This window comes from Miscanthus floridulus, chromosome 3, assembly GCF_019320115.1.
Source record: "Miscanthus floridulus cultivar M001 chromosome 3, ASM1932011v1, whole genome shotgun sequence".
Lineage (NCBI taxonomy): Eukaryota > Viridiplantae > Streptophyta > Magnoliopsida > Poales > Poaceae > Miscanthus > Miscanthus floridulus.
The window spans coordinates 28,127,618-28,153,105 of record NC_089582.1 but is presented as its reverse complement, the minus strand read 5'-3'; the positions used below and the strand labels follow the sequence as shown (position 1 = coordinate 28,153,105).

The following is a 25,488-nucleotide window of genomic DNA, read 5'->3' as shown; positions in this document are numbered from 1 at the left end:
GAAATAGAGCCACCATTATATCCTTACCATAGTCAAGTTCCCATATCTCTTCAATGATGCCAAAGTATTGGATCTTTCGCCTTAATCCATCAAGAGCCTCTATTCGAATGCTGTTGTTTTGGTTCACATATTTACTATCCTTTGCGTGGGTATAGTACGTATACCCATTGATGTCATAAGCATTCTAAGATGTCACTTGTCTCGATGGCCCCTCCGCCAACCTACTGATGGTAATAGAGTCTATGGTTTCTCTAGGCGGTATGTTTTGGTCCTTCAACCATGTAGTTAGTCATTGCTTGTGACCCAATCATCCGAATGGCCATTTCTCTCCGCCATAATGATAGCCAAGTGTTCATCAATATACGGTTGCATCAGTTGTGTACTCTATAAGACACTATAATGCGCCCGACTCACCTCTTTATAATCATGGTCGATGAACACTTTTCTACCACTAGTGCCCTTCCCAGCCAGCCTACCCTTGTGACGAGAATCGGGTTTACCAATCCCTTTTGTACTTTTAGGTACTCTTGACAGCACTCGACGACTTCTTCAGTACTGTAACCCTCTATCATGGAGCCCTCTGGGTATGCTCGATTATGCACGTATCGACTTAAAACCGACATGAACCGCTCATAGGACCACATTTCATGCAAGTAGCAAGGGCCAATCGCCTGTATCTGATGAACCATGTGAATCATGAGATGTGGCATTATATAAAAAAAGCAGGAGGTAAACACATCTCCAGTTGGTTTTATGTCTCCACCACAAATTCATGTAGGTCACTTAGCTCTTCCTTGCCAATCGTCTTCTGTGAGATCTTCGAAAAGAAGTAGCACATGTGGGTGATGGATATTTTAAAAGAACTCTGGCTTTATAGCCCTGATTGCAATAGATAAAAACACTGTCAGCATCACATGGCAATCGTGAGCCTTGCAGTGTGTTATTGACAAGTCCTTCATCGACACTAGCTTCTTCACATTTGCTGAAAACCCAGTTGGGACTTTGATCCTCCTTAGGAAAGTGCATATAGCTCTCTTCTCGTCTAGTGTTAGGTTGAAGCACGCCGTGGGCAGAGTGTATTTTCCATTAGCCTCAGGTACCGGGTGAAGCTGTGGCATCACGTTTAGCTGCACCATGTCTTTCCGTGCTTTCAGACCATCCTTTGACTTGCCTGTGTCCATCAAGGTAGCAATGAGACTCTCAAAGACATTCTTCTGCACGTGCATAGCATCAATGGCATGGGGGACCTCCAAGTCTGGCCAATAAGGCAGATACTGAAAAAAGATCGATTGTTTCTTGAAAGATACGCCTTCGACAGGAGGTGTGCTTCTATCTCTGTTTGTCCCATCCGGATTCTTCTTTCCATAGACGACGTGTATGTTTTTCACCATTCTGTACACATGTTCTCCATTATGACATCTCTCCGAAGGGGGTTCAATCTCCGGGGCGTTGTCATAAAATCTAAAGAACAATTTGTTGCGGTACTTGTGACTTGTCTTTAAGAAGCGTCGGTTTCTTAGGTAAACTATCTTCTTGGATACATCTAGGTACACCCATGTAGTACCATCCAAGCAAACTAAGCATCCCATCTTCCCTTTGATCTGTCCAGACATAGCAAACAGCGCGGGGTAATCATTGGTAGTAACAAATATTATTGCTCTATATATGAAGTCCTCCTTTCGAAACACATCGTACATCTGCTCCCCATGCCTCCATAGCCTCTCCATTTCTTGCATCAAGGGCTCGAGGAACACGTCTATATCAATGCCTGATTGTTTAGGGCCAGAAATAAGAATGGTGAGGAGAAGGTACTTTCTCTTCTGACACAACCATGTTGGGATGTTGTACATGGTCAAGATCACTGGCCATGTGTTGTGGTTGCTCATCCTCTCATTGAAGGGATTCATTCCATCGATGCTCAAGCCAAACCGTACATTCCTTGGGTCATCGCTGAATTCTTTATGCTTCTCATCAAACCTTTGCCACTGACTACAATCAGCCGGGTGTGCAATCTTATCATCATCCACCTTGCGCTCATCATCCCACCATGTCATGAGTGCGGCTTCTTTAGGGTTTAGGAAGATATGTCTCAAGCGGTCGGTCACTGGCAGGTACCACATTACCAGGGCATGAATTCTTCTTTGCCTTGCATCGTTGCCTAATGGAGTGTCCTCTAGGGGCTGAGTTTCTTGTACCACCTTTTTTGTACCCTTCTTATTCCTCTTTTTCCCTGTGGAGGGTTCATCCCTACCGTAAAGGTCATTGTTCTTGTACCGGCTGGCCCCACACCGGGGACATTTATCCAGTGACTTGAACGTTTCGCCATGAAAAAGTATACAGTGGTTGGGGCATGCATGTATTTTTTCAACCCCCATTATCAATGGACTTATGACCTTCTTCGCTTTGTATGTGTTGGCGGGAACTGAGTTTGGTTGTGGTAGCACCCATGACAGGAGATGCAATAGATCAATGAAACTACAGTTTAACCAGCCGTACTTAGCCTTCAGGATGAGCAGCTCAAGCACGAAACGTAGCAATGTCCAATGTGTCGGACAGCCCTTTTCAACACCATACACAGTCTCCTTCGATGCTTTTGTCACTCTTTCTAAATTTTCTAGACCTTTCGGGCTATTTAGTAAAATCTCTGGTCCAAGGGTTCGAATCATATCCTCTAAATTATCTTCATCCCCGACATGTGCTCTACCATCATTATTGGCACCACCTTCGTTGTTACCATCCCAACCACCAGCATCACCACCTTGTTCATTACCAAACTCAAAATTCATTCGTGCATCAAGCTCTGCTGAATATTGGGACAGGGATTCTATGGTTTCGTCGTCGTATTCCTCCTCATTCTCGTCTTTAACAATAACCGTTTCACCATGATGAATCCACACTATGTAGTCCTCAACAAATCCTCGCATAATCAAATGTGATCTGATGATAGTCACATCTATCCATGCCATACGGTTCTTGCAATCTTTACAGGGGCAAATAATTGTATCCTTATTCTCTTTCAATGTCGTTGCATGCTTCGTTGCGGCTTCAATAAATTTATCCACCTCTTCACGGAAACATGCCTTGAACCTTAACGAACCATACATCCAAGAGTTCCTGTACTCCATCTTTTACAACAACAACAAAACAAACATTAAAGGACTACTTATTCAGATATATATAAAAATGAATCAAAGTAATAATTATTTGAGAATAATTGTATATACTTCAGATATATATGAATATAAATCTAATATAATTACATGAAGCATACAAACACACCATGGTAGAGAAAAATTAATTAATGGCCCATTTATCCATAAATAATTAAAATACATATTTATTGATTACAATAAACAATTTCAAAGACAACAATTAGCAATAATTATACTTTACCCAATATCTTTCATACAAACCCTAGTCCAATTTCATCAAACATAAATTTACAAAAACGAAATTAATAAAAAAACCAAACCCTAGATCTAGATCATCATGCACATGAAACATCCATAAAACTAACTAATTGTTCACTAAAATCAAGAAACATGGACCAAATAAGGGTATGATCTTGTTCCCCTCCTTAATTTACCCTAGTACATTTAAAACTTGGGTCTAATTTGCTTCATAAGTAGCTCAAGCACCATAGAAGAGAGAGAAAAACAAAACTCTAATTACTCACTAACCAACCATTAAAACTTCAAAAAAAAGTGTGGAATAGTATTTTCTTACCTTCTACAACCTCTCCACCAAAAGATTTGAGACCAAAACCTCTCCCCCTTAGTAGAGCAATTTTTGAGAGGTGCCTAAGGCCTTCCCACCTTTCTTACACAGGTTGGAGTGAGTGACCCGAGGAGGAAGAATGTGCTGCATGTGTTTTATATGGGGGCATTTATAGGGGCGGCTGGTGATTAAGCCGTCCCTACAAATCGGAGCTATAAATACGGGGTCATTTGTAGGGGCGGCTCAATCACCAGCCGCCCCTACAAATACCATTTCCAGGGACGGCTGGTGATTGAGCCGCCCCTACAAATCAGACCCCATTTGTAGGGGCGGCTCGTATCACCAGCCGCCCCTGCTGTTCCATTTGTAGGGGTGGCTGGTGTCTGGGCACCCGAGCATGCCACTGTAGGGGCGGCTCCATCACCAGCCGCCCCTAAAAAAACGAATCATTGCTAAAAATCATTTTTTACGTAGTGATTTTTTTGGTAGCTCAAAATGGTGTTCAAGAGTTCTCCTTAAAAAACATAAGAGGTTGGGTCCGCTACAAAGAGGTAATAAAGAAGAATAATTAACAACGCGTGGGTAGTATTCAAATTTCCAGAAGTTTTCCCCTCAAATAGATCCAATATAGGTCACGCCGTGAACGGGAGTGGAACGGTTGTTTACTTGTTTTGTTTGGTTCTTCACACGACTTCTAAAGATGGGTATCGAGTGGCCGAGTGCTAATGGGATCGCATACCACTCGCTGGCGCGACAATGAGTTTACAAAGCGCCCTAACAAGTCACGCTACGAATCGATTACATGCAGGACCTGCCAAACACGATTTACGGAATCAGATATCAAGGGAAACTGTTTACGGGGCAAAATCATCCAACCAAGCAGCACCCTAATGTCTGTGGGATAAAAAAAAACATTGATGAAGTAGCATTTTGCAACTCAAATGCACTTTGTGCTGCCATATTTTGACTCAATTTCGTAAATACGCTTTTCTCCAATTTTTTGGAACTCCTTTTGTTACCTGTGGGGATGAAGATGAACACGACTGTGCAATGGCTTTCGCCCTGTTCACTTAGTACTTTCAGCCATGGCTTATTAGCTAAGTGAATAGAGCATTTATTAGTTAAGTGAATAGAGCATTTATTATCTCTAATTTTTTAAACCCCTTTCGTTACGTGTGGGAACGAAGATGAACAGACTCTCCAATGACTTTATTGTAACTTTTGTCATCTTCATGCCCTCACTATTATGTAACTGTATGAGATTAAATACTTATTGGTATATTAATCCAACACGGCTCTGGCAAAGAAAAGATTGAACGAAATAATGTGTCGGTAGCCCAAAATGCTGTTCAAGGATTCACCACCTTTAAGAAAAGCGAAAAAGATGGGGCCCACTACAGGCAACGGATGGGTAATATTGGACATTTGCAAAATTGTCTTCCACGAACATCTATGTTTGATAGAAAAACACTACTCAGCAGAAGGCATTTTGTGATGAGGTCGCCGTAGAGAACAAACTAGAAATCCGCAGGCGGTCGGAGCTCAGCAGGTTCCAGATCGAGGTTTTAATCTCACTCCTAAACGGGTTCACTCATTCGTTAAACCAGAAAGAATGAACGTACGTGCACGGTGCACCTCTGCTAAAATATCACATGATAAAACCGTGCCTCTCTCTCTCTCGTATCTCCTGCTTGGACACTTGTTCCGAGAGCGTCTGCATGTCGTCACTTGATCCTCGTAAGTCGTGACCTACACGTCTCCGGCTCTTTTATGGAATCTTTCTGCCACTTTTCGACGACGGGACGGGACCGGGGAGCCGGCCGGCCACCTCGCCCTTGCCAACCTGCGCGGCGGCCTGGCCGTCCACGTCAATGCATGGCGACGCCATCCACCCAGTTCGCCCGTGATCCTGCCTCACTCCACGTCGGGCGCATGTACCAGTACTAGACATCCTGCTCTCGCCTGCGCATGCGCCTCAATCACCCACAACCTACGACCGTGGATCTCCCGCCGACGTGGCCCCCGCCGCCGCCGCCCACCTCGTCGTCACGGGCGGGTGAGCCACCTCCCCTAGCTCTAGCTCCCCACGCCTATAAAGCCACCACCCCACTCTGGCAACCATCACACAACTCGACAGCGAGAAAAGTGAAGCAAAGCAACAAAAGCCACTGCTACAGCAAGCCTCTTGCCAGCCGCTACGAGCCAACGACTCGATCTCCACAGCACCACCTCATATACGCTCCAATGGCAGCAACGGTGATGGCCTCCATGAGCTCCCTCGGCTTCGCCACCGCCGGCTCGCGTCGTGCAGGCGCCTTCCCGGCGTCTGCGCTCGCGCCGCGCCGCCGCGCCTTGGTCGTGAGGGCGCATAGCAAGAACGTTGAGCCAACGGAGGAGACGACGACGCCCAAGGCGAAGGCGGCGATCCCCGGGCTGTGGGACGCGCTGGCGTTCAGCGGGCCGGCTCCCGAGCGCATCAACGGGCGGCTCGCCATGGTGGGCTTCGTGTCCGCGCTCGCAGTCGAGGCGTCCAGCGGCGGGGGCCTCCTCTCGCAGGCCGGCAGCGGCTCCGGGCTGGCCTGGTTCGCGGCCACGGCCGCCGTGCTGTCCGTGGCATCGCTGGTGCCGCTGCTCAGGGGGGACAGCGCCGAGGCCAGGAGCGGCGCCGTCATGAGCGCCGACGCCGAGCTCTGGAACGGCCGCTTCGCCATGCTGGGCCTCGTCGCGCTCGCCTTCACTGAGTACCTCACCGGCGCCCCGTTCATCAACGCCTAGATGCATATTATAGGCGGCTGAGTCCAAGCCAGTGCATGTATGCAGTAGTAACTTCGTAGGAACAATATTTTGTAACCGTGTATGCTACTAGTGCTACCTTCCGTGTACGAGCCTACGTACAGTTGCACGAGCTAGTTTTATGTACGTTTTGGATCAAAAAAATAGCTACGAAACTTTTTATATTTAACCAAATATATAAAAAATATTGATATTATGATACTAAATAAGTGTGATCAGATTCCTTATCAAATATATTTTTTATAGTACACCTCTATTGTCTTATAAATATTTATTATATACTTTTTTATAAATTTAACAAACTATAAATAGTATGAATAAAGATAGAAATACAATTTCAACCTTTTTTAGAATGGAGATGAGTACCACCCGGCGCCCCGTTCATCAACGCCTAGATGCATGCATAATAGGCGGCTGAGTCCAAGCCAGTGCTCTCAGTAGTAACTTCGTAGGAATATTTTTTAACTGTGTATGCAAGTAGTACTACCATCCGTGTACGAGCCTACTATACGTACAGTTGGACGAGCTAGTTTTATGTACGTTTTGGATAAAAAATAGCTACCAAACTATTTGTTAGGAAAGAAATGCAAATCTAATATATATATATATATATATAAAATATTCTGTAGGCTACGTAATAGTTTATTCTGTAGCCAGGCAAACCGACCGCATCCCGCTGCCGATCCGATCCAACTGGGCCAGCCTCTAGGCGTTTACTGCCTTCCTGTTCGGGCTACCAAGCCAGCTGATGCATGCAGGGATGTGAGCCGTTTACTGATTTGGCTAACAAGCCGGCCGGAGCTAATTACGGCAAACAAGCCAGCTGATGCATGCGAGGATTTGAGCCGCACATGCGGCAATGGCGTTAATTAGTGACGTCATGACCCGGCATCAACGCACAGGTAATTGCAGTAAATATATAATCACGCCGGTGCTTACGAGAAATTATGTGCATGTCTTCACGGTGCAATGCATGCAAGCGTGTATAGATGGTTTACGAGAATATACATGAAGCAGGTTTACTAGTGTAAACTTGCATGGTGTTACGAGAATAGAATTTAACAGACCGTGTACGCTTAGATTGTAGTTACTATAATAACAAGACGAATTTACTAAAATAGTACAGGATGTCAGTGGCTTGAGATGGTAACTAGGATAGACTTTACTATAATTTAGCATCACGTTGTTCCGAGAAACTATTTACTATAATGCGTAGAAGAATTATCATCAAATAGTTACGAGAAAATCAAACTTGAGAATGAAGATGGGGCCTGGAGTTAGCACAATTAGGCTGCAAAAGCCATTTTCCAAGAATTGGTTATGATAATATACAATGATGATCAAGTTACTATAAATTCGCAATGAAAATTTACTAGAGAATCTAGCAATGAAAATTTACTAGAGAATCTAGCAAGAAAGGTGAAAAATAGTAAAATTTTGCAGCAACAAAGACCAGTACTAATAATCCAAATGCACCATTCAAATAATAAACACATAGGAACACACGGAGGAGCACATGCACATCCATGACCAAAAGAATCAAGAAGCTAGCAAGGACCGTGCCCACTTCACCTGATCACCGCCACCAGAGCTCCCCGTCGACGCGAGGAGAGGCGTCACTGCTCAATGTGGGGAGGCCGGGGATGGGGACGCCCGGGGCGCCGTCTGAACCGGGCGAGACGCATCACCGCCGAGGGCACCGACGCCGCCGCCGGGGCGCCATCTGCGCGAGGCGAGGTAGGTTGCAACGGGATGGGGAAGGGCGCCGCGGCTGCGGTCAGGAGGAGAACGGGCGCTCCGGCCGCCGTCGGGGCGGAAGGATGCGCCGCCGCAGGCCGTGTTGGAGAGGGGGCGCCGGGATGCCCGAGCTGCCGCCACGGGCCGGATGGGGATTGTCACCTCCTCGATGTCTGTAACTCACCGGTCTTGAAATGGCAAGGGCCGCCGGTCGGTGAGGAGGTGCCAGCGCGGCCGCCTGATGCAGATCCACGCCGTGGGTAGGGTAGCCACCGCCGCTGCCCTCTGATTCGTATGGGATGATAGAGAGAGAGAGAAAAATGGAAAATGACGTGATTTGAGGATATAAAACCACGTGATTAGGGGATCGGATGATTAAATGACTAGCCAAGCTGAGCCACGGTGGGATGTAGTTGAGCCGAGCGAGCCGAGCGGTGGGGAGGCTGTCTGGTTCTGTCCGTATCCTTGGCTGGGTCGGACGTGGGGGTTGGGTTCAACTACAAAATAGAGTATTCCGTAGCCGGCCACAGTGTAATAGTTATATATATATATATATATATGATCGTGTTAAACTTTTTTATATCTATATTTATATCTATACTCTAAATGAGCGAATGAATTGAAAATCATTTGTTACTCAAAAGAATTTTCGAGCCAGTCTAATTGACAGGTGAACCCACAAGACAAGGCCCTCAGCGACATATGAAACATCCGTGTTTCAGGTTGCAGACTCCTTGTCCTTGGCGTTTTTTTTCCACGCGCGAAAACTTTACCCGCCCGCGCGTACCCACACCCGCCGGCTGCGGTTTCTTTCCCTCCTGATGCCTCCGCAAGGCCACGCCGCCAACCGCTCCCTTCCCGTCCGCTCGGTCCCCCTCGCCTCCCCGATCCAAATCTACAATCCGATCCACGTCCGCTCGCAACCACCCCCACCCCCAATGCGCCACCGACTTCCCCACTGCGCAAGCTCGATGTGCCGCCGTCGACATGCCGGTGGAGGTCCCATAGGGGACACAGCTTGCGTTCATGGGATCTTGCACCGCGGCGGCGACCCACGGTGCGCGTCGCTCAGTGGCCTCCTCTGCGTGCTGTCCGGAGGCACCGGCAGCCACCATCTCCTCTCCAACGCCGGCGTCTCGATCCCTCTGACACTTTTGCAGTGCATTCGGTCGCCGGGGGACGGCCCGCCGGGGGTGGATCTCACAGAGATGAGCAACATGCCCCCTCGCTGGTGGGCGGATCTCGCGAAGCAGTAAACGGGCGGCCTGCCTGGGGGTGGAGGTTGTGGAGAGGACGCGGCGGCCGACCAACTGGGTGGCGGCGCGCATTGAGCGACAACCAGCCCTGCCCAGGGCTTCTTCCTCTCACTATTTGTCCTCCCCTGAGGTCTGCAGGTTAGTCCGCCAACGCCGCCCCTCTGATTTCCAATCATTCACAGATTGATGGGGAACTTCATGGCTTCCTGCGACATTAGTGGAAGCTTTGGCATCCAAGACCATAAGTTTCCACAGTATTATCTTGATTTTGCAAGTAATAATCTTTTGATTTACGGTTGTACCAGATCAGGCGACGGTGACCTTTCTCACTACTCAGATCGGAGCGTTGATCTTAGAGGGAGGACCTGGTTCCTGGTGAGCACAACACTGTGCAGATGCTTGCTTCAGTAGATATTCTATTTCTTTTAGCTTGTTTGATTGATTTGTTAGGTTCATGATTAATTGGTCCTATTCTACCAGTCTGGTCTGCCCTTTCTGGTTGGATCACAAAAAATGACATTGTTAAGTAGGTGTCCTTAAGCTTTTTGTGTGTGTATCAAAAATCACTTATTTTAAATTACTACTCCCAATCAAGAAGCATCTCTATTGTCTTTGTTTGCAGATATACTCCGACGATCTGTATGATGCCCCATCAAATCCTGTGAAGCTTCTGATGCAGGACACAAGAGCACTCATGAATTTTCTTTTTCCCCCCTTGGAGACTTGGTTTACAGACTAAATCACTGAATTGGAGATTGCAGCATGAATACTGCAATTATATTGAGCAACAAAAGTAATTAATTTTATTTTTTCTAATAGATATAGATATTATTGTTATAGGAATTTACAAATTTGTAAATATTATAAAAGGTGATTAACATAAATCTGAAACTCAGAACCTTTTTTGTGAGTAGCAGCAAGGTTTTACATTTCCCTATCACGAGCGTCTAAAAAACGATGATATAATTTATGAAAAGAATGATACATGTGTCATGTATTGCCTCGGTGAGTTGCGATATAAAATGTTGCCTATCACAAGCACTACATGACAATTATGTCTTATTCATATAAATGTTTATAAATCAAAACTTTAAGTATCATGTATTAGATGAGTTTTTTTTATAAAAATACAATGTTGCCTATTACAACACGTGCGTGTCGCACGTGCCTATCCATTAGTTTAACCAAATATATAAAAAAATGATTTTTGCTATTTGTCTGTCAGCAGATTTTTGGCGTTGAAATCTGTCAAATTATGGACCATTTGATTGTGCTTTGAGATCCGTGCAGCATCTGACCTCAGCCTTCTGGATTATTTGCGCTATTGGGTCTGAACCACACATCCAGAACCCGTATACAAGGAATTTTTTGAATTGCGTGCCTCTTTTCATTTGCTTCCACCGTGACCTGCCGACTGCCAAATCTCTTCCAGTTTCTCTCTAGCACTCACCTCGCCCCTTCCTTTTCGTCTCCAGTCTTCACATGCAAGCACCTTTCCCTTGATTTCTCAAATCAGAATATGAGGTTGTTTGTCCCCTCTTGTGTTCTTAAGTTTTTTTGTTGTTTGATTTGGATTTTCTCGTTCCCGATTACATTTCTTCGTTTTGTTCTTTTTCCCCTGCACACAGGTAGAGATTCTTATGTATTGTTCGTCTCCTCCGGTCAGGGGGCGATTCGTGCTTGCCAGTGGTGTCCGAGGTCGTTGCACGCTTCCTTGGAGGTCTCCCATCTACTCCGAGCCTGCTGTGTCCGTGCGCCTCGCCGACCGCCTACCCCAGACCAATCAGGTCCTGCTCCACCCAAGGTATGTGCTACTTTGCCGCCATGGATGGATAGAGCTTGTGCTCGTGTTCTTTCTTTTAGGATGGATGGATTCAGTTCTTTTTTGTGTGTGTTAGATATAGGCTTATATGCAGGTTTGTTTGTACTGAAATTAATGTTGAGGTTTGGTGTCTGCTTGTTGAAGCAAATATTATTATTCTAATGTTTTTCTCCCAATTTGTTGTGCTTACGGATGTGAAAGGGAGGCTTGGGGTTGGATCCCATTGCGTGCTATTCACATGATGTGAGATTTGTGTTCCTCGGATTTTGCCCTTCTCATGTTGTTGGGGTTAATTGCATTACAATTTGATCAATCTGGCGGAGATGAACAGGCTATCCATTTAGGTTATTTCCTCTGCTATTCCTTGTTTTTCTCAGTCTCAATTGGTTATGATTCTGCTTGTATTGCTACTTGTTCTGTTAATTGAAATGCGCGATCTGAAAATTCTATTAATTTGAAGTCCTCCTTTTAGGGTTTAATAGTTCCTGCCATAACTGGTTTCATTCATTTGACTCACTATTTTTTTCCTTGAGCTAACCCTTGTTGTAGTGTGCTTGCTATAGGTCAGATGTTTTTATTTTGCATTGGTTTTCACGCTGACCTTGTAATATGTGGCTTCATTACTACTTTAGAAAATGTCCATGAAGATGAACCTTTCTTTCTATCTACTAATCTGACTAATTTTTCATCAACTTCATTTTCTGAATTTATATTGGCTTGTGTTGAGTATGTACTGAAGAGGGCTATGGCTCTTGCAAAAATTTGATGTCAGGGCTACTGAAGTATTTGGCAAAGTTGTGTACAGCTATGTAAAATTGGTCAGGGTCACATGGAGCCCTACAACAAACATTTTTTGTTCTATCCATATTTTTTAGCAGTTTTATTCTAATTTTATTGGCTACACATGTCTACATTTGTTGTACTCCTTAAGTTCTGACAAAATCTGAGTTGCAGTTTATGCTGCCTAAGCCGTTGTCTTCTTCGGATGAGACTCATGTGCATGACCTGATTCTTCTTTAGTGCTCTGTTTTCTTGAGATGCCATAAAACCTTTTCTTGTGCAGCTCCATGCATGAACTCTGCTCTTGATCTTGCACACTCATTTTAGGTTTATTTAGCAACTGCATTCAGTTAGTCATTCCCCCTATTTGCATTTAGTTGGTTTGATGTCTTTGAATCTTGTTATTTGGTGGGTGCTCCTTCATTTCCCCCCTATGCAGGCATAATTCTCACACACGTTCGCTCTCATTCCCCTCACGTTTGCTCACATTTTGAATATGTTGCATATTTTGTGTCTTATTATTGGTTGATTCTGCGGGTATGGATTGATCCTATGCTTGGGATGTTTTCAGAGATTCAGATTTAAGTTTTTTGTGGCGATGCCTAGACTGGTTGCACTAGTAGTCTGCTTGTGGTGCAACTTGTTTTGTTAAATTGTGTGGTCTGAAGATTTTCTGCCTTTTGAGCTACCTGTGACCCTGTGTTGTTACAATGTTTTTTCTTGTGTACATTGCATCAGTTGTGGTAGGTGTTGTTTTAGATAGTTTAGAGTAACTTCATTATCTTATTTTATGTTGCCTTGTATTAAGTATACATTAAAGAGGCTATGGCTCTTGCAAATAACTGATGTTAAGGCTGCTAGCTTGTGACTTATTGACTGTGCAAAGTTGTTGACAGCTACGTAAGATGTGATGCTACACCTAGAAAAAAAGATGTGACTACTGATTACTGACTTTCTACTTATGCCTCTTCACAGAAAAACTTTTTATGATTGGCCCAACCTATGAGGAATGATGTTGTCATGTTCAGGCGCTGTTGGGAAGGAGGCATAAGTGACAAGAAAGTTAGGCGTGCCTTGGCACAGAATAATGAACTGACTGCCAGACAAGGTTGCAGGCTGAGTAGAGTGTTTGGTGTTCCTTTGCCATGTCTTCCCTTGCATCATCACCTTGCATTGTTGCTTGTGTTGTTGGTGCCATATCTTTTCTGCACATAACATGTTCCATGCTTGTATCCCATTATTTTTAGTTTTGTGTGTTGCAATGGGAAAATCAAATTCCCTTTTCTTGTGTGTTTTTGAATCAGCATGGAAGCACTTACACTTTTTGCTTGCTTTTTGATTTATTAGTTATTAGGATTTATTTGAGTAATTATGAGTTTTTGTTATTATGATTTGTAATGGTGAATTTAGCTGAGTTGAGTTTTAGAATGCGTGTAGTTGTGTGTGTGTTTTTCTTAGCTCAGCTGATGTTTAGAGTGTTTTTTTTTTGTATTTTTGTCTTTGACGATTGCGTGTAGTTGTAATTTTGTTGAAATCAGATGTGTAATTATGCTTCTACCGCTTCAGTTGCTTTGCTGCTTGAATCATACATCTATTGCCTATATGTCTGATTGGGGTTGCTTTGGATGTTTTATTGTTTTTGTGATGTTTAGAGTTGATATAAGCCTCTGCTTGTCTCTGTTTTTTTTTGCATGTTTGTTTCTTGGATGAAGGGCGGGCCTGGTGCAAGCGGTAGAGTCTTACCGCCCGTGACCGGAAGGTCCCGGGTTCGAGTCGCGGTCTCCTCGCATTGCACAGGCGAGGGTAAGGCTTGCCACTGACACCCTTCCCCAGACCCCGCACAGAGCGGGAGCTCTCTGCACTGGGTACGCCCTTTTTTGTTTCTTGGATGAGCACTGTGTTGTTATTTTTTTGGGCTTTTTTTAGGCTTCACTGTTTTGGCTGTGGCAGGTATGTGTATTTGTCTTTTGCCTTTTGAGGGACCAATAACCAATTGTTGTTGGATATTTGTTTTCTGGGATGTCCATTGATGTTTCTGACATATGTGTGATGTTTATAGTTGATATGAACCTCTGCTTGTCTTTTCTTTTTTTTGTTGAGTTTGTTAGATTTTTTTGGATATGAATTGATGATTGCTTTCATGGATAGCTGGTTTGTGGCTAGCATATTTTGACAGTTGACTGATGTTGATTTTGTTTTTTATTTCTGATGTTTAGTTTTCTCTAGGTTGGTTTTGACTTGCAAGTTGAGTTGCTTCAGTAATATGCATTTTATATGTGATGATTGCTTGCAAGTTTGAGGGTTTTTGATTTGTATTTCTGTTTGGGTTTGAATATTGCTTGTAGTTGTTTAATTGTTTAAATCAGGTGCGTACTTTTGTACTTGTGCTTTTGCCGCTTCAACAACAACAACAACAATAACAAAGTCTTTAAGTCCCAAACAAGTTGGGGTAGGCTAGAGTTGAAACCCATCAGAAGCAATCAAGGTTCAGGCACGTGAATAGCTGTCTTCCAAGCACTCCTATCTAAGGCTAAGTCTTTGGGTATATTCCATCCTTTCAAGTCTCCTTTTATTGCCTCTACCCAAGTCAACTTCGGTCTTCCTCTGCCTCTCTTCATGTTACTGTCATGGCTTAGGATTCCGCTACGCACCGGTGCATCTGGAGGTCTCCGTTGTACATGTCCAAACCATCTCAACCGGTGTTGGACAAGCTTTTCTTCAATTGGCGCTACCCCTAATCTCTCACGTATATCATCATTCCGAACTCGATCCTTTCTTGTATGACCGCAAATCCAACGCAACATACGCATTTCCGCGACACTTAGCTGTTGAACATGTCGTCTTTTCGTAGGCCAACATTCTGCACCATACAACATAGCAGGTCTAATCGCCGTCCTATAAAACTTGCCTTTTAGCTTCTGTGGTACCCTTTTGTCGCATAGGACACCAGACGCTTGCCGCCACTTCATCCACCCTGCTTTGATTCTATGGCTAACATCTTCATCAATATCCCCGTCCCTCTGTAGCATTGATCCTAAATATCGAAAGGTATCCTTCCTAGGCACTACTTGACCTTCCAAACTAACATCTTCCTCCTCCCGAGTAGTAGTGCCGAAATCACATCTCATATACTCAGTTTTAGTTCTACTGAGTCTAAAACCTTTGGACTCCAAAGTCTCCCGCCATAACTCCAGTTTCTGGTTCACTCCTGTCCGGCTTTCATCAACTAGCACTACATCGTCCGCGAAAAGCATACACCAAGGGATGTCCCCTTGTATGTCCCTTGTGACCTCATCCATCACTAAAGCAAACAAATAAGGGCTCAAAGCTGACCCTTGATGTAGTCCTATCCTAATCGGGAAGTCATCCGTGTCTCCATCACTTGTTCGAACTCTAGTCACAACATTGTTGTACATGTCCTTAATGAGCCCGACGTACTTCGTTGGGACTTTATGTTTGTCCAAAGCCCACCACATAACATTCCTTGGTATTTTATCATAAGCCTTCTCCAAGTCAATAAAAACCATGTGTAGGTCCTTCTTCTTCTCCCTATACCGCTCCATAACTTGTCTTACTAAGAAAATGGCTTCCATGGTTGACCTTCCGGGCATGAAACCAAATTGGTTCATAGAGACCCGCGTTATTGCTCTCAAGCGATGCTCGATAACTCTTTCCCATAGCTTCATAGTATGGCTCATCAACTTAATTCCCCGGTAATTCGTACAACTTTGAATATCCCCTTTATTCTTGTAGATCGGTACCAATATACTTCTCCACTCATCAGGCATCTTGTTCGATCGAAAAATATGGTTGAACAGCTTGGTTAGCCATACTATAGCTATGTCCCCGAGACATCTCCACACCTCGATTGGGATACCATCCGGTCCCATCGCCTTACCTCATTTCATCATTTTCAACGCCTCTCTGACCTCAGATTCTTGGATTCTCCGCACAAAGCGCCTATTGGTGTCATCAAAAGAGTCATCCAACTGAAATGTTGTGTCCATATTCTCACCATTGAACAATTTGTCAAAATACTCTTGCCATCGATGTCGGATCTCATCCTCCTTCACCAAGAGGTGCTCCCTTTCATCCTTAATGCACTTAACTTGGTTGAAGTCCCGTGTCTTTCTCTCACGAACCCTAGCCATCCTATAAATGTCCTTCTCTCCTTCCTTCGTACTCAGATGTTGGTAAAGATCCTCGTACGCTGTACCCTTTGCCACACTTACAGCTCGTTTTGCAGTCTTCTTTGCCACCTTGTACTTCTCTATGTTGTCCACACTCCTGTCATGGTACAAGCGTCTATAGCATTCTTTCTTCTCTTTAATAGCCCTTTGGACTTCCTCGTTCCACCACCAAGTATCTTTAGCCTCGCGTCCCCTTCCCTTGGTTACTCCACACACCTCTGAGGCTACCTTCCGAATGTTGGTTGCCATCTTGTCCCACATGTTGTTTATGTCGTCTTCTTCCTTCCAAGAGCCCTCTTTGATAACCCTTTCCCTAAATACCTCTGACGTCTCCCCTTTCAGTTTCCACCACTTTGTTCTTTCAATCTTAGCTTGTTTATCCCTACGGGCCCGTACCTGAAAACGAAAATCTGCCACCAAAAGCTTATGTTGAGAAACAACACACTCTCCTGGTATCACCTTGCAATCCAAGCATGCTCGTTTGTCCTTTCTTCTTGCGAGGACAAAGTCAATCTGGCTACAGTGTTGTCCGCTACTGAAGGTCACTAGATGAGATTCTCTCTTTCTAAAGAAAGTGTTGGCTATCATCAGGTCAAAAGCTACCGCGAAGTCCAGAACTTCCTCTCCCTCCTGATTCCTACTACCATACCCAAAACCTCCATGAACTGCCTCGAAACCTGTGCTTGTAGTACCTACATGCCCATTAAGATCTCCTCCTATAAAAAGCTTCTCACTACTAGGTATAGCTCTAACCATGCCATCTAAGTCTTCCCAGAACTGTCTCTTAACACTCTCGTCGAGGCCTACTTGGGGGGCATACGCACTAATTACGTTCAAGACCATATCACCAACGACAAGCTTGACTAAGATAATCCTATCTCCTTGCCTTCTCACTCCCACCACACCATTCTTGAGGCTCTTATCAATCAAAACTCCTACTCCATTTCTATTCGCGACTGTCCCTGTGTACCAAAGCTTGAAACCTGTATTGTCCACCTCCTTTGCCTTCTGACCCTTCCATTTAGTCTCTTGAAACGCATAATATATTTACACGCCTCCTAGTCGCGGTATCAACTAATTCTGTTAACTTACCAGTAAGTGACCCTACATTCCAACTAACTAAACGGATCCTAGTTGGTTCGACTAGCTTCCTTACCCTTCGCAACCGTCGACTCAGATGCGAAGACCCTTGCTCATTTTTCACTACACCCGGGCGCCGATGTAGCGCGCCACTAAGGAAGCGACGACCCGATCCTTGGTTACTTGACACCATGCCCAGATCACGACACGGCGCGTCACGGGGGTGACGACCCGGCCCTTGCCCATTTAACACCATACCCGGGTTCCGATATGGCGCGTCGCTAAGAGGGTTACGCCCCAACGATTTTCTTTCGGGTTTCATCTCCATTAAAGTGGCTAAGTTTTTACATTGGCTCGCCACGCCTAACACAACCCTCCTCCTTTACCAGGGCTTGGGACCTGCTATGCTGGGACACCAAAGGCGCCCCACCATAGGCGGAGTTTGCTTTTGCCGCTTCAGTTGTATTAATTTTTTTGGAATTGTGTTTTTGTTTTGAATATTGTTTTTTTATTTTTACTTGAGGATTTGGTGGTGCGCTGTAGGCTATATGAGTTGTTTTTTTCAGTTTTCAGCTAGAAGTGAATGTGCTAATAGATGTTATTTTGGTCGTGTTCTCATCCTTTGGTTTTGTTCGATTTTGGTCAATTTCTTCGCTTCATTTTTGGTATTAGTGTCCGTTACTTTTTTCTCCCCTTCGTTTCTTTTCTTTGCAAACTTTTGAGCAGGATTACCATGTTGTGTCTGTGTGGTATGGGAGGGGGATGAGCAGCGGTTTATGGTTGGTTTTCAGTTGCTGATGCTTTGGATTGGTTACGATTTTGGACTTTTGCATGATTTGCTTGTTTTTTTTTCACGCTGATGGCGCTTGCTTGAGTATTTGTTATTTGTGCTACTTGGGTATTGCATGATGGTCCTGTGGCCTATGGGCCAAAATACTTATTACGTAGATGAAAATAAGATTATGCTGCTACAATGTCTAAATATTGTATGTTACTCTGGCCAGGCATAATACATAGTACATCTTCCTGTCAAAGTAAGTGACTAGCATATTGTCTTGGTATAAAATGACACTGTTGTTGGCACTATTAAATGTGATGACATGACAGTAACATTCATTAATCACTAATGACATCAACCATTTACTGTGGCATATTCATAGCTCAGTTACATTGTTTTGCTATGTTTTTAAAATCAGTCACTGCCTTCATAGTCATAGCATTTTTTATGCAGGGAGCTCTACAGTAATCATATCAGAGGCACATACCTAGTGAAGTTGGTAATCTCACAAACTTGGTCAGTTTTGGATTTGTACTTGAACAACTTCACTGGTCCAATACCGGATTCAATGGAAAAGCTATTGAAGCTGCGGTTCTTGTAAGATTTGATTTTCCTACTATCCACAGTAGTAAAACCTGTTAGAGTAGGAATCTTTTGGCTTTTGCGCACTCAATCTATCTTAGTCATCGTTTCTTGATTCATGCCGTCTACATGTGTTGACCAATGGAGATCACCTATGACTTTGAGATTTCACTAGGCCACATGCCCACACACATGGTAGCTGGTTAGGTCAAGAACGTCGCTGCCTAGTCTTTGGGTCCCATACTCCCATTGGAAGAAGTTAGATTTTTCCAGGACAGAGTTGCTCTTCATGGCAGCATTGAGTGATGCCTTGTGTTTGAAAATGACTCTTGCCGTTGTATATTTTATAGTTAAGATTATTTATATCCAGCAATCTGTTTATGATGTTTTAAGTTGTCTATCATCTTGTTAGAGTTTCAACTTATTATAATTTCTAAGTTGTCTTCATCATATTTTATTTCATTATGTTTTATGAAATTACCTGTTGATGTTTCTAATTTGACACATCTTTTAACTTTGAGTTAAATGCACCAGAGGTCCATTAACTTGTGAGGAGGTTTCGGTTAGGTCCATCAACTTTCAAAGTGGCTTTTTGGGTCCATAAACTTTGTACGCCGTATCACCTAGGTCCATACCTCTCCACGTTGGCTTCTCGTGCTGACGTGGCATGATGCCGTGGCCATGCAGGCCAGCCGCAGCCCCGCCGGCGCGCGAGCAGAAGCCGGTGGACGGCGCCACGCCACCCTACTTTGGAAGCTTGTATCTCTCCAACCAGGCCGAATTAGACTCTGGCACTTTAAGCAAAGTTGGAGATGTCGCGTAGCTCTACAACATTTGTTACTACCTCTTGTGCCAAAACTAAACGGATTTGGAGTTAAGAGGGAACAAAGATTGATGTTTCCGTGTATTTTTGCGGTAGTATTGGTTACAGGATTGAGAAACGAAGCCTTCCTCGGCGGCGTGCGCTTCGACCTCTCCAACGTGCCTGTCCGCGACCAGCCCGATGGCCCGCTGGCGCCGCAGTGGTACAGGCTCGAGGGCGGCGAGCCCGGCATGGTGACGTGGGACATCATGGTGGCGGTGTGGATCGTCACGCAGGCCGACGACGCGTTCCTGGAGGCGTGGAACACCGACGCGCCGTACGCCGCGTACACGCGCTCCAAGGTGTACCAGTCGCCCAAGCTCTGGTACCTGAGGGCGTCTGTCATCGAGGCACAGGACCTGCGCGTCCCGGCGCCGCCACTGGGGCTGCCGTTCGACGTGCGCGTCAAGATACAGCTTGGCTTCCAGTCGGCGCGAACACGACGATTAGTGGCCAGCAGCAGTGGCTCCGCGTTCGCGTGGTCCGAAGACCTCATGTTCGTCGCGTCCGAGCCGCTCGACGACAACGTCATCGTGCTAGTGGAGGATCGGTCCATGATCAAGGAACCCGCGCTCCTCGGCCACGCAACCATCCCGGTGACCACCATAGAGCAGCGCCTCGACGAGCGGCTTTCTACTCCGGGCGGCTGCACCTTCGGCTCTGCCTGGAAGGCGGGTACCACGTGCTCGACGAGGCGGCGCACGTGTGCAGCGACTACCGGCCGACGGCGAAGCAACTGTGGAAGCCGCCGGTGGGCGTGCTGGAGCTCGGCATCATCGGAGCGTGCGGCTTGCCAAGGGGTCGACGGACGCGTACTGCGTGGCCAAGTACGCGGCAAGAAGTGGGTGAGCACGCGCACCATTACCGATAGCCTCAACCCACGGTGGAACGAGCAGTACACGTGGCAGGTGTACGACCCGTGCACTGTGCTCACGGTCGCCGTGTTCGACAACTGGCACATGTTCGCCGGCCCCGGCGACAAGCGGCAATACATGTGTCCACGCTGGAGAGCAACCGGGCGTACACGGCGTCGTACCCGCTGCTGGTGCTGCTGCGGTCGGGACTGAAGAAGATGGGCGAGGTGCAGCTCGCCGTGCGGTTCTCGTCACCGGCGTAGCTCCCGGACACGTGGGCCACGTACACGACGCCGCTACTGCCGCGCATGCCGTCGCCCTGGCACACGGGCGTGAAAACAGGCCAGCCGCTGTGGACGCGGGCGAGCCGCCACTGCGGGCGTCCTGAGGCTCGGTTTCCGCGCGGACGTCCCGAACCGGCAGCAGGTGCTTGCGCGCGGCGCACGGCTCGACGAAGTCGTCGCTGCCGACCGGCAGCTGCTTCGGCGCCGCCGGCTCTTGCGACCCCGACGTCGGAGAGGTCGAAGCGCACACCGCCGAGGAAGGCTTCGTTTCTCAATCCTAAAGGAAGTAACCAATACTACCGCAAAAATACACGGAAACATCAATCTTTGTCCCCACTAAACTCCGAATCCGTTTAGTTTTAGCACAAGAGGTAGTAACAAATGTTGTAGAGCTACGCGAGATCTCCAACTTTGCTTAAAGTGCCAAAGTCTAATTCGGCCTGGTTGGAGAGATACAAGCTTCCAAAGTGGGGTGGCGCGGCGCCGTCCACCGGCTTCTGCTCGCGCGCCCGCGGGGCTGCGGCTGGCCTGCATGGCCACGACATCATGCCACGTCAGCACGAGAAGCCAATGTGGAGAGGTATGGACCTAGGTGATACGGCGTACAAAGTTTATGGACCTAAAAAATCACTTTGAAAGTTGATGGACCTAACCGAAACCTCACAAGTTAATGGACCTCTGGTGCATTTAACTCTTTAACTTTTGTGCGGGGCATAGGAGTCTTAACAACAGCAGCCTTTCTGGTTCAATTCCAAAATCATTGACTGCTATCAAGTTCTGTAAGTATTTGTTTCTCAGTTTGCATTCTTAGTTTCATTTTAACTAGGAAATGTAATATGGAAATTAAACGTTCTATTGAATCACAGGGATCTGTCAAATAACAAATTGTCTGGAGAAGTTCCATCAGCTGGTTGCCCCCTTTTCTTCACCTCCATACAAACCCTCCAACCCCTGTGCAATCACCAGGTGATTTATTCAGATCGTCTAGTGAAATCCTTGAGTTCAATAGGACCTTTTCTACCTTGGTCGGATTTATGTACCTCCAAAACAACCATAATGATGTCTAGTCTGGAGATCAATAAGGAAGAACTGCATTTTTCCTGAAAATTAAGATGAAAATAATAATTCGTAATAAGGAACCAGGGCTTTACAATTTTGGTACTATGATTCTGTGCTGCACTATTAGGCTGTGGCTCAGTCATATGTCTATGTTGTACTGCTGTCAACTGGCTATAGTGACTAGTGAGATACTGGGATAAGACTGGAAGCTACATGACCTGTACCTCGTTTTGACATCGAGAATCTCTTGTGTGCTGCAGGAGTCAATAAACTACCTCCCTATCCTGCATTAGTAAGACAATAATTATGGGTATGGAACATATGATTTTGCTGCTGACATCTTATTTTGTGCAGGAAGTAGCTCTTCCAGTACTGGAGCAATTGCTGGTGGAGTGGTTGCTGGGGCAGCCTTGCTATTTGCTGTTCTGGCTACGGGCGGAGTTGGCGCGGGTGGCGATGAGGCGGCCTCTGGGCCTCGCCTTGCCAGGTTACGCTGCAGCTTGTGCGCGTTCTGGTGGTCGTGCGAGCACCTGCGAGCTGCAGAACTTCCTGGGGCAGTAGCAGCAGGCGAAGACCGCATGGAACCTGGGCCGCGACCAACGGCGACGGGTGCAGCTCTGACATCTTATTCTGTGCACGAAGTAGCTCTTTCAGTACTGGAGCAATTGCTGGCGGAGTGGCTGCGTTATTGGATTTTTGTTCTGCATACCCCATACCCGTTAACTGATCTTTGGCTAGTTTTGTGGGATTCGACAGATTTGTTGATACGTATATCTGACAGATTTTGTAATGATCTGATTGGTAAAAAACTGACATATTTTGATAGCACAAATCTGTCATCAGATGTCTAGACAGACCAAAAAATATTAATATTTATGATACTAAATAAGTGTGACCAGTTTCGTTATCAAATATATTTTTATCTATTGTCTTATAAATATTATATACTTTTTTATAAATTTATCAAACTATAAATAAATAGTATGAATAAAGATAGAAATACAATTTCAACCTTTTTAGAATGGAGATGCTATTCCAATAGCACTAAGGGAGTAAGGGTATGTTTGTTTTAGTTTTTTGTTGGCTTCTATCAGCTAGAAGCTGAAACAAACAATCTAGCTGTTGAGCTGGTTCTTCAAAAGTTAGAAAGTTGGCTTGTGAGCAAATAAACTAAAAACTGAAAAGCATATTTCAAGTAGCTTTTTTGGTTTCTGGTGTTTGAGAAGAGAAAATTTATGACAGCTAATGGCGGTTTTCGCTTCTGATAAGCTCTGTTCGCTTGTCTTATAATCTGTATTTTTCAGCTTGTTTTTTCAGTTAGAACAGTATTTTTCTCTCACAATAAATCAGTCGGAACAATGTTTCGGCTTATTTTTTCAGCGAAGTTCGGATGGTTCTGTCGGTGGCAGTTGCTAAAGCTGCACACACATGCCCAACATTTCGTGCAGCCGTGCCAGCTTATTTGAACAGCCCCATGGCAAAAAAAAAAAAAAAAAAAAAAAAAAAAAAAAAAAAAACCAAAAAGGCAAAAGCAAAATAGCTAGCTTTTGTGCTAAAATTTTCAAAAAGTTACAGCTCAAACAAACGTGCTCTAAGAGTCGCGTCCTATTAACAACCAAATAGACCACATAATTGCGCAGCTAGCTAGTACATTATTACATTTTCTATTATATTATGTAACCTTGCTTCAATTTCTTTAATGCTGGTATAGGTTGGTGGGAGAACCAAATGGTCCAAGAAGAGAGGGAGGGTTTGGACTGTGCTCTAAAAAAGTAATGCATAAATTAAAACCTAAATCTATCATACTTCCATCTTAATCTCACTCTAATCCTAAACAAGCCTTAATCTCGCACTAAACACTACGTAAGCAAATATGTGATCAATTAGCACAAAGTGGTGGCATGGAATGCTCTCAAGTGTAGCAGCAAATTTTCTCCTCTTCAATGTACTCCAGCCCACTCCTAACACCCAAGCAGGGATGGAGTTTAAATAGGCCCACCAATCTCAACTAGCCATTGTACTTCTACCAAAAAAAAATGCTAGATCATCCCATGCTTACAAACTTTTTCCACCAGTGGTGGATCTAGCAAATAGGTTAGGGGGAGCTTCTTCCATCATCTTTCATCTCTAGCCCCTCTTTTTAAGCTTCCATGGATACTAAATTGTAGGGGGACTTAGGAGAGGCTCGATTATGCTTCGAGTAGTGGTACCGGTGGTTTGAGCCCACCCTGCCCTGGTGCTAGATCCACCCCTGTTTCCCACTAGCTTTTGCAACAGATCTACTTAGGGCAGTCTCAGTGGGGGTTTTAGGAGACTTTCATGGACGAAATAAGCTGACAAGTCATAGTATAGATGAGTAGAGATGATAAAAGAATGAAATGAGTTTCATAGAAATGAAACTTGTCTACAGGGCGATTGCTACAAGGTTGCGCCATCTAAGAGACTTAGCGCCCACACTCACCAGCCTCAACGACTGTCATTTCGTTTGCACGGCAACGGTCACTTCTGCTATCCCCAACTGGTAGACAGATCATCGGCGACCTTACCGCACCGGTGATCTAGGAGTACACACGGACATCTGGGATCATGTGCGGGAAGTCCAGCTGAACGACGCCGATGACACCATGGTTTTTGAAGGTGGTCTACGAACGGAACATACTCCACACGATCGGCTTACAGAGCACTTCACTCGGCTTCACACCGCCCCATCCCTGGCTGAAAAGCGGATTTGGGGCACCTGGGCTCCACTATGGGTCCAGATCTTCCTCTGGCTCACGGTGCGTTGAAGGCATTGGATTGCGGACAGGCGACTCCATCATGGCCTCGACGCGCTTGACCACTGCTTCACTACCCCAGATCTGGACATCACTGCCGGTTCAAAAACCCACTTCACTGCCGGATTTTGAACCGACAGTGGCATACCAGCAGTGATGGGGGGTTGACATCACCGCCGGTCCTTAAAAACCGACACTGATCTACAGGAAACAGTGTCGGTTCCTAGCTCCGTCTGGCAGTGTCCAGTTGAACAACACTGTCGGTTTGTAGTGCCAACCGACAGTGATGGTTGCTTTAAGAGTGTCGGTTCTTGGCTCAAGCCAGTAGTGTTGAGCAAGCCTACACTGTCGGTTCATGGATCAAACCGACAGTGTTGTAGTAAATATCAGTGTCGGTTCATTGATCAAACCGACAGTGTTCTTGTAACTATCAGTGTTGGTTCATGGTTCAAGCTGATAGTGTTAGCAAGACAACACTATCGGTTTGCTTCTAACCGGCAATGATGGTTACGACAACACTGCCGGTTTGTTGCTAACCGGCGGTAATGGCCAGTTCGTATTTTATTATTTCATAATTTATTTTAATTTATATATTTTTTTGTGGAATCGGGTTTCGCTTTATATACGCTACGTAGACGACATGTCCATCAATATTAAACATTACAAATGTTACGATTACAATTCAAATGTTCTTATCCACATCTCAATCCCATAAAATAAAAAAGAAATGTTCTTGGACTTCACACATGCTTCTCGGACGTCCTACAATAATCTGGCGAGCCGCTCTAGGCCATACTGGTCCTTGTACTTCATGGATTGTGCAATGGAAAATACTCCATCTTTTTCCAATACCTCGGCTAAGATGAATTTTGCCGGTTCCGATTGTAGTGCGACGATCTCCATGTCTAGTAGCCTTTCTG

General features: G+C 45.3%; 2 protein-coding genes across 5 annotated transcripts; both read left to right on the top strand.

Annotated features, from left to right (window-relative positions):
- Positions 1-5,841: 5,841 nt before the first annotated feature.
- LOC136545309 (low molecular mass early light-inducible protein HV90, chloroplastic-like) lies at positions 5,842-6,698 on the top strand. Its single transcript, XM_066537330.1, has one exon. It carries the CDS (start codon positions 5,962-5,964, stop codon positions 6,490-6,492), a length of 531 nt encoding a protein of 176 aa, XP_066393427.1. The 5' UTR covers positions 5,842-5,961; the 3' UTR covers positions 6,493-6,698.
- A 4,205-nt stretch (positions 6,699-10,903) lies between these two features.
- On the top strand, positions 10,904-22,682 carry LOC136541508 (LRR receptor kinase BAK1-like). 4 transcript variants are annotated; one of them, XR_010780380.1, is made up of 7 exons: positions 10,904-11,027; positions 11,132-11,307; positions 13,081-13,213; positions 18,607-18,750; positions 21,453-21,514; positions 21,602-21,701; positions 22,149-22,682. XR_010780380.1 is itself a non-coding variant. In XM_066533427.1 (6 exons), exons 2-6 carry the CDS (start codon positions 11,144-11,146, stop codon positions 22,153-22,155), a joined length of 477 nt encoding a protein of 158 aa, XP_066389524.1. In that variant the 5' UTR covers positions 10,904-11,027; positions 11,132-11,143; the 3' UTR covers positions 22,156-22,682. The 4 variants fall into 4 exon arrangements, 3 of the variants coding, with proteins under 3 accessions (XP_066389524.1, XP_066389526.1, XP_066389525.1); XM_066533427.1 differs by lacking the exon at positions 13,081-13,213; XM_066533428.1 differs by lacking the exon at positions 13,081-13,213 and having other exon boundaries at positions 10,928-11,027; positions 11,170-11,307.
- The last annotated feature ends 2,806 nt before the right edge of the window (positions 22,683-25,488 follow it).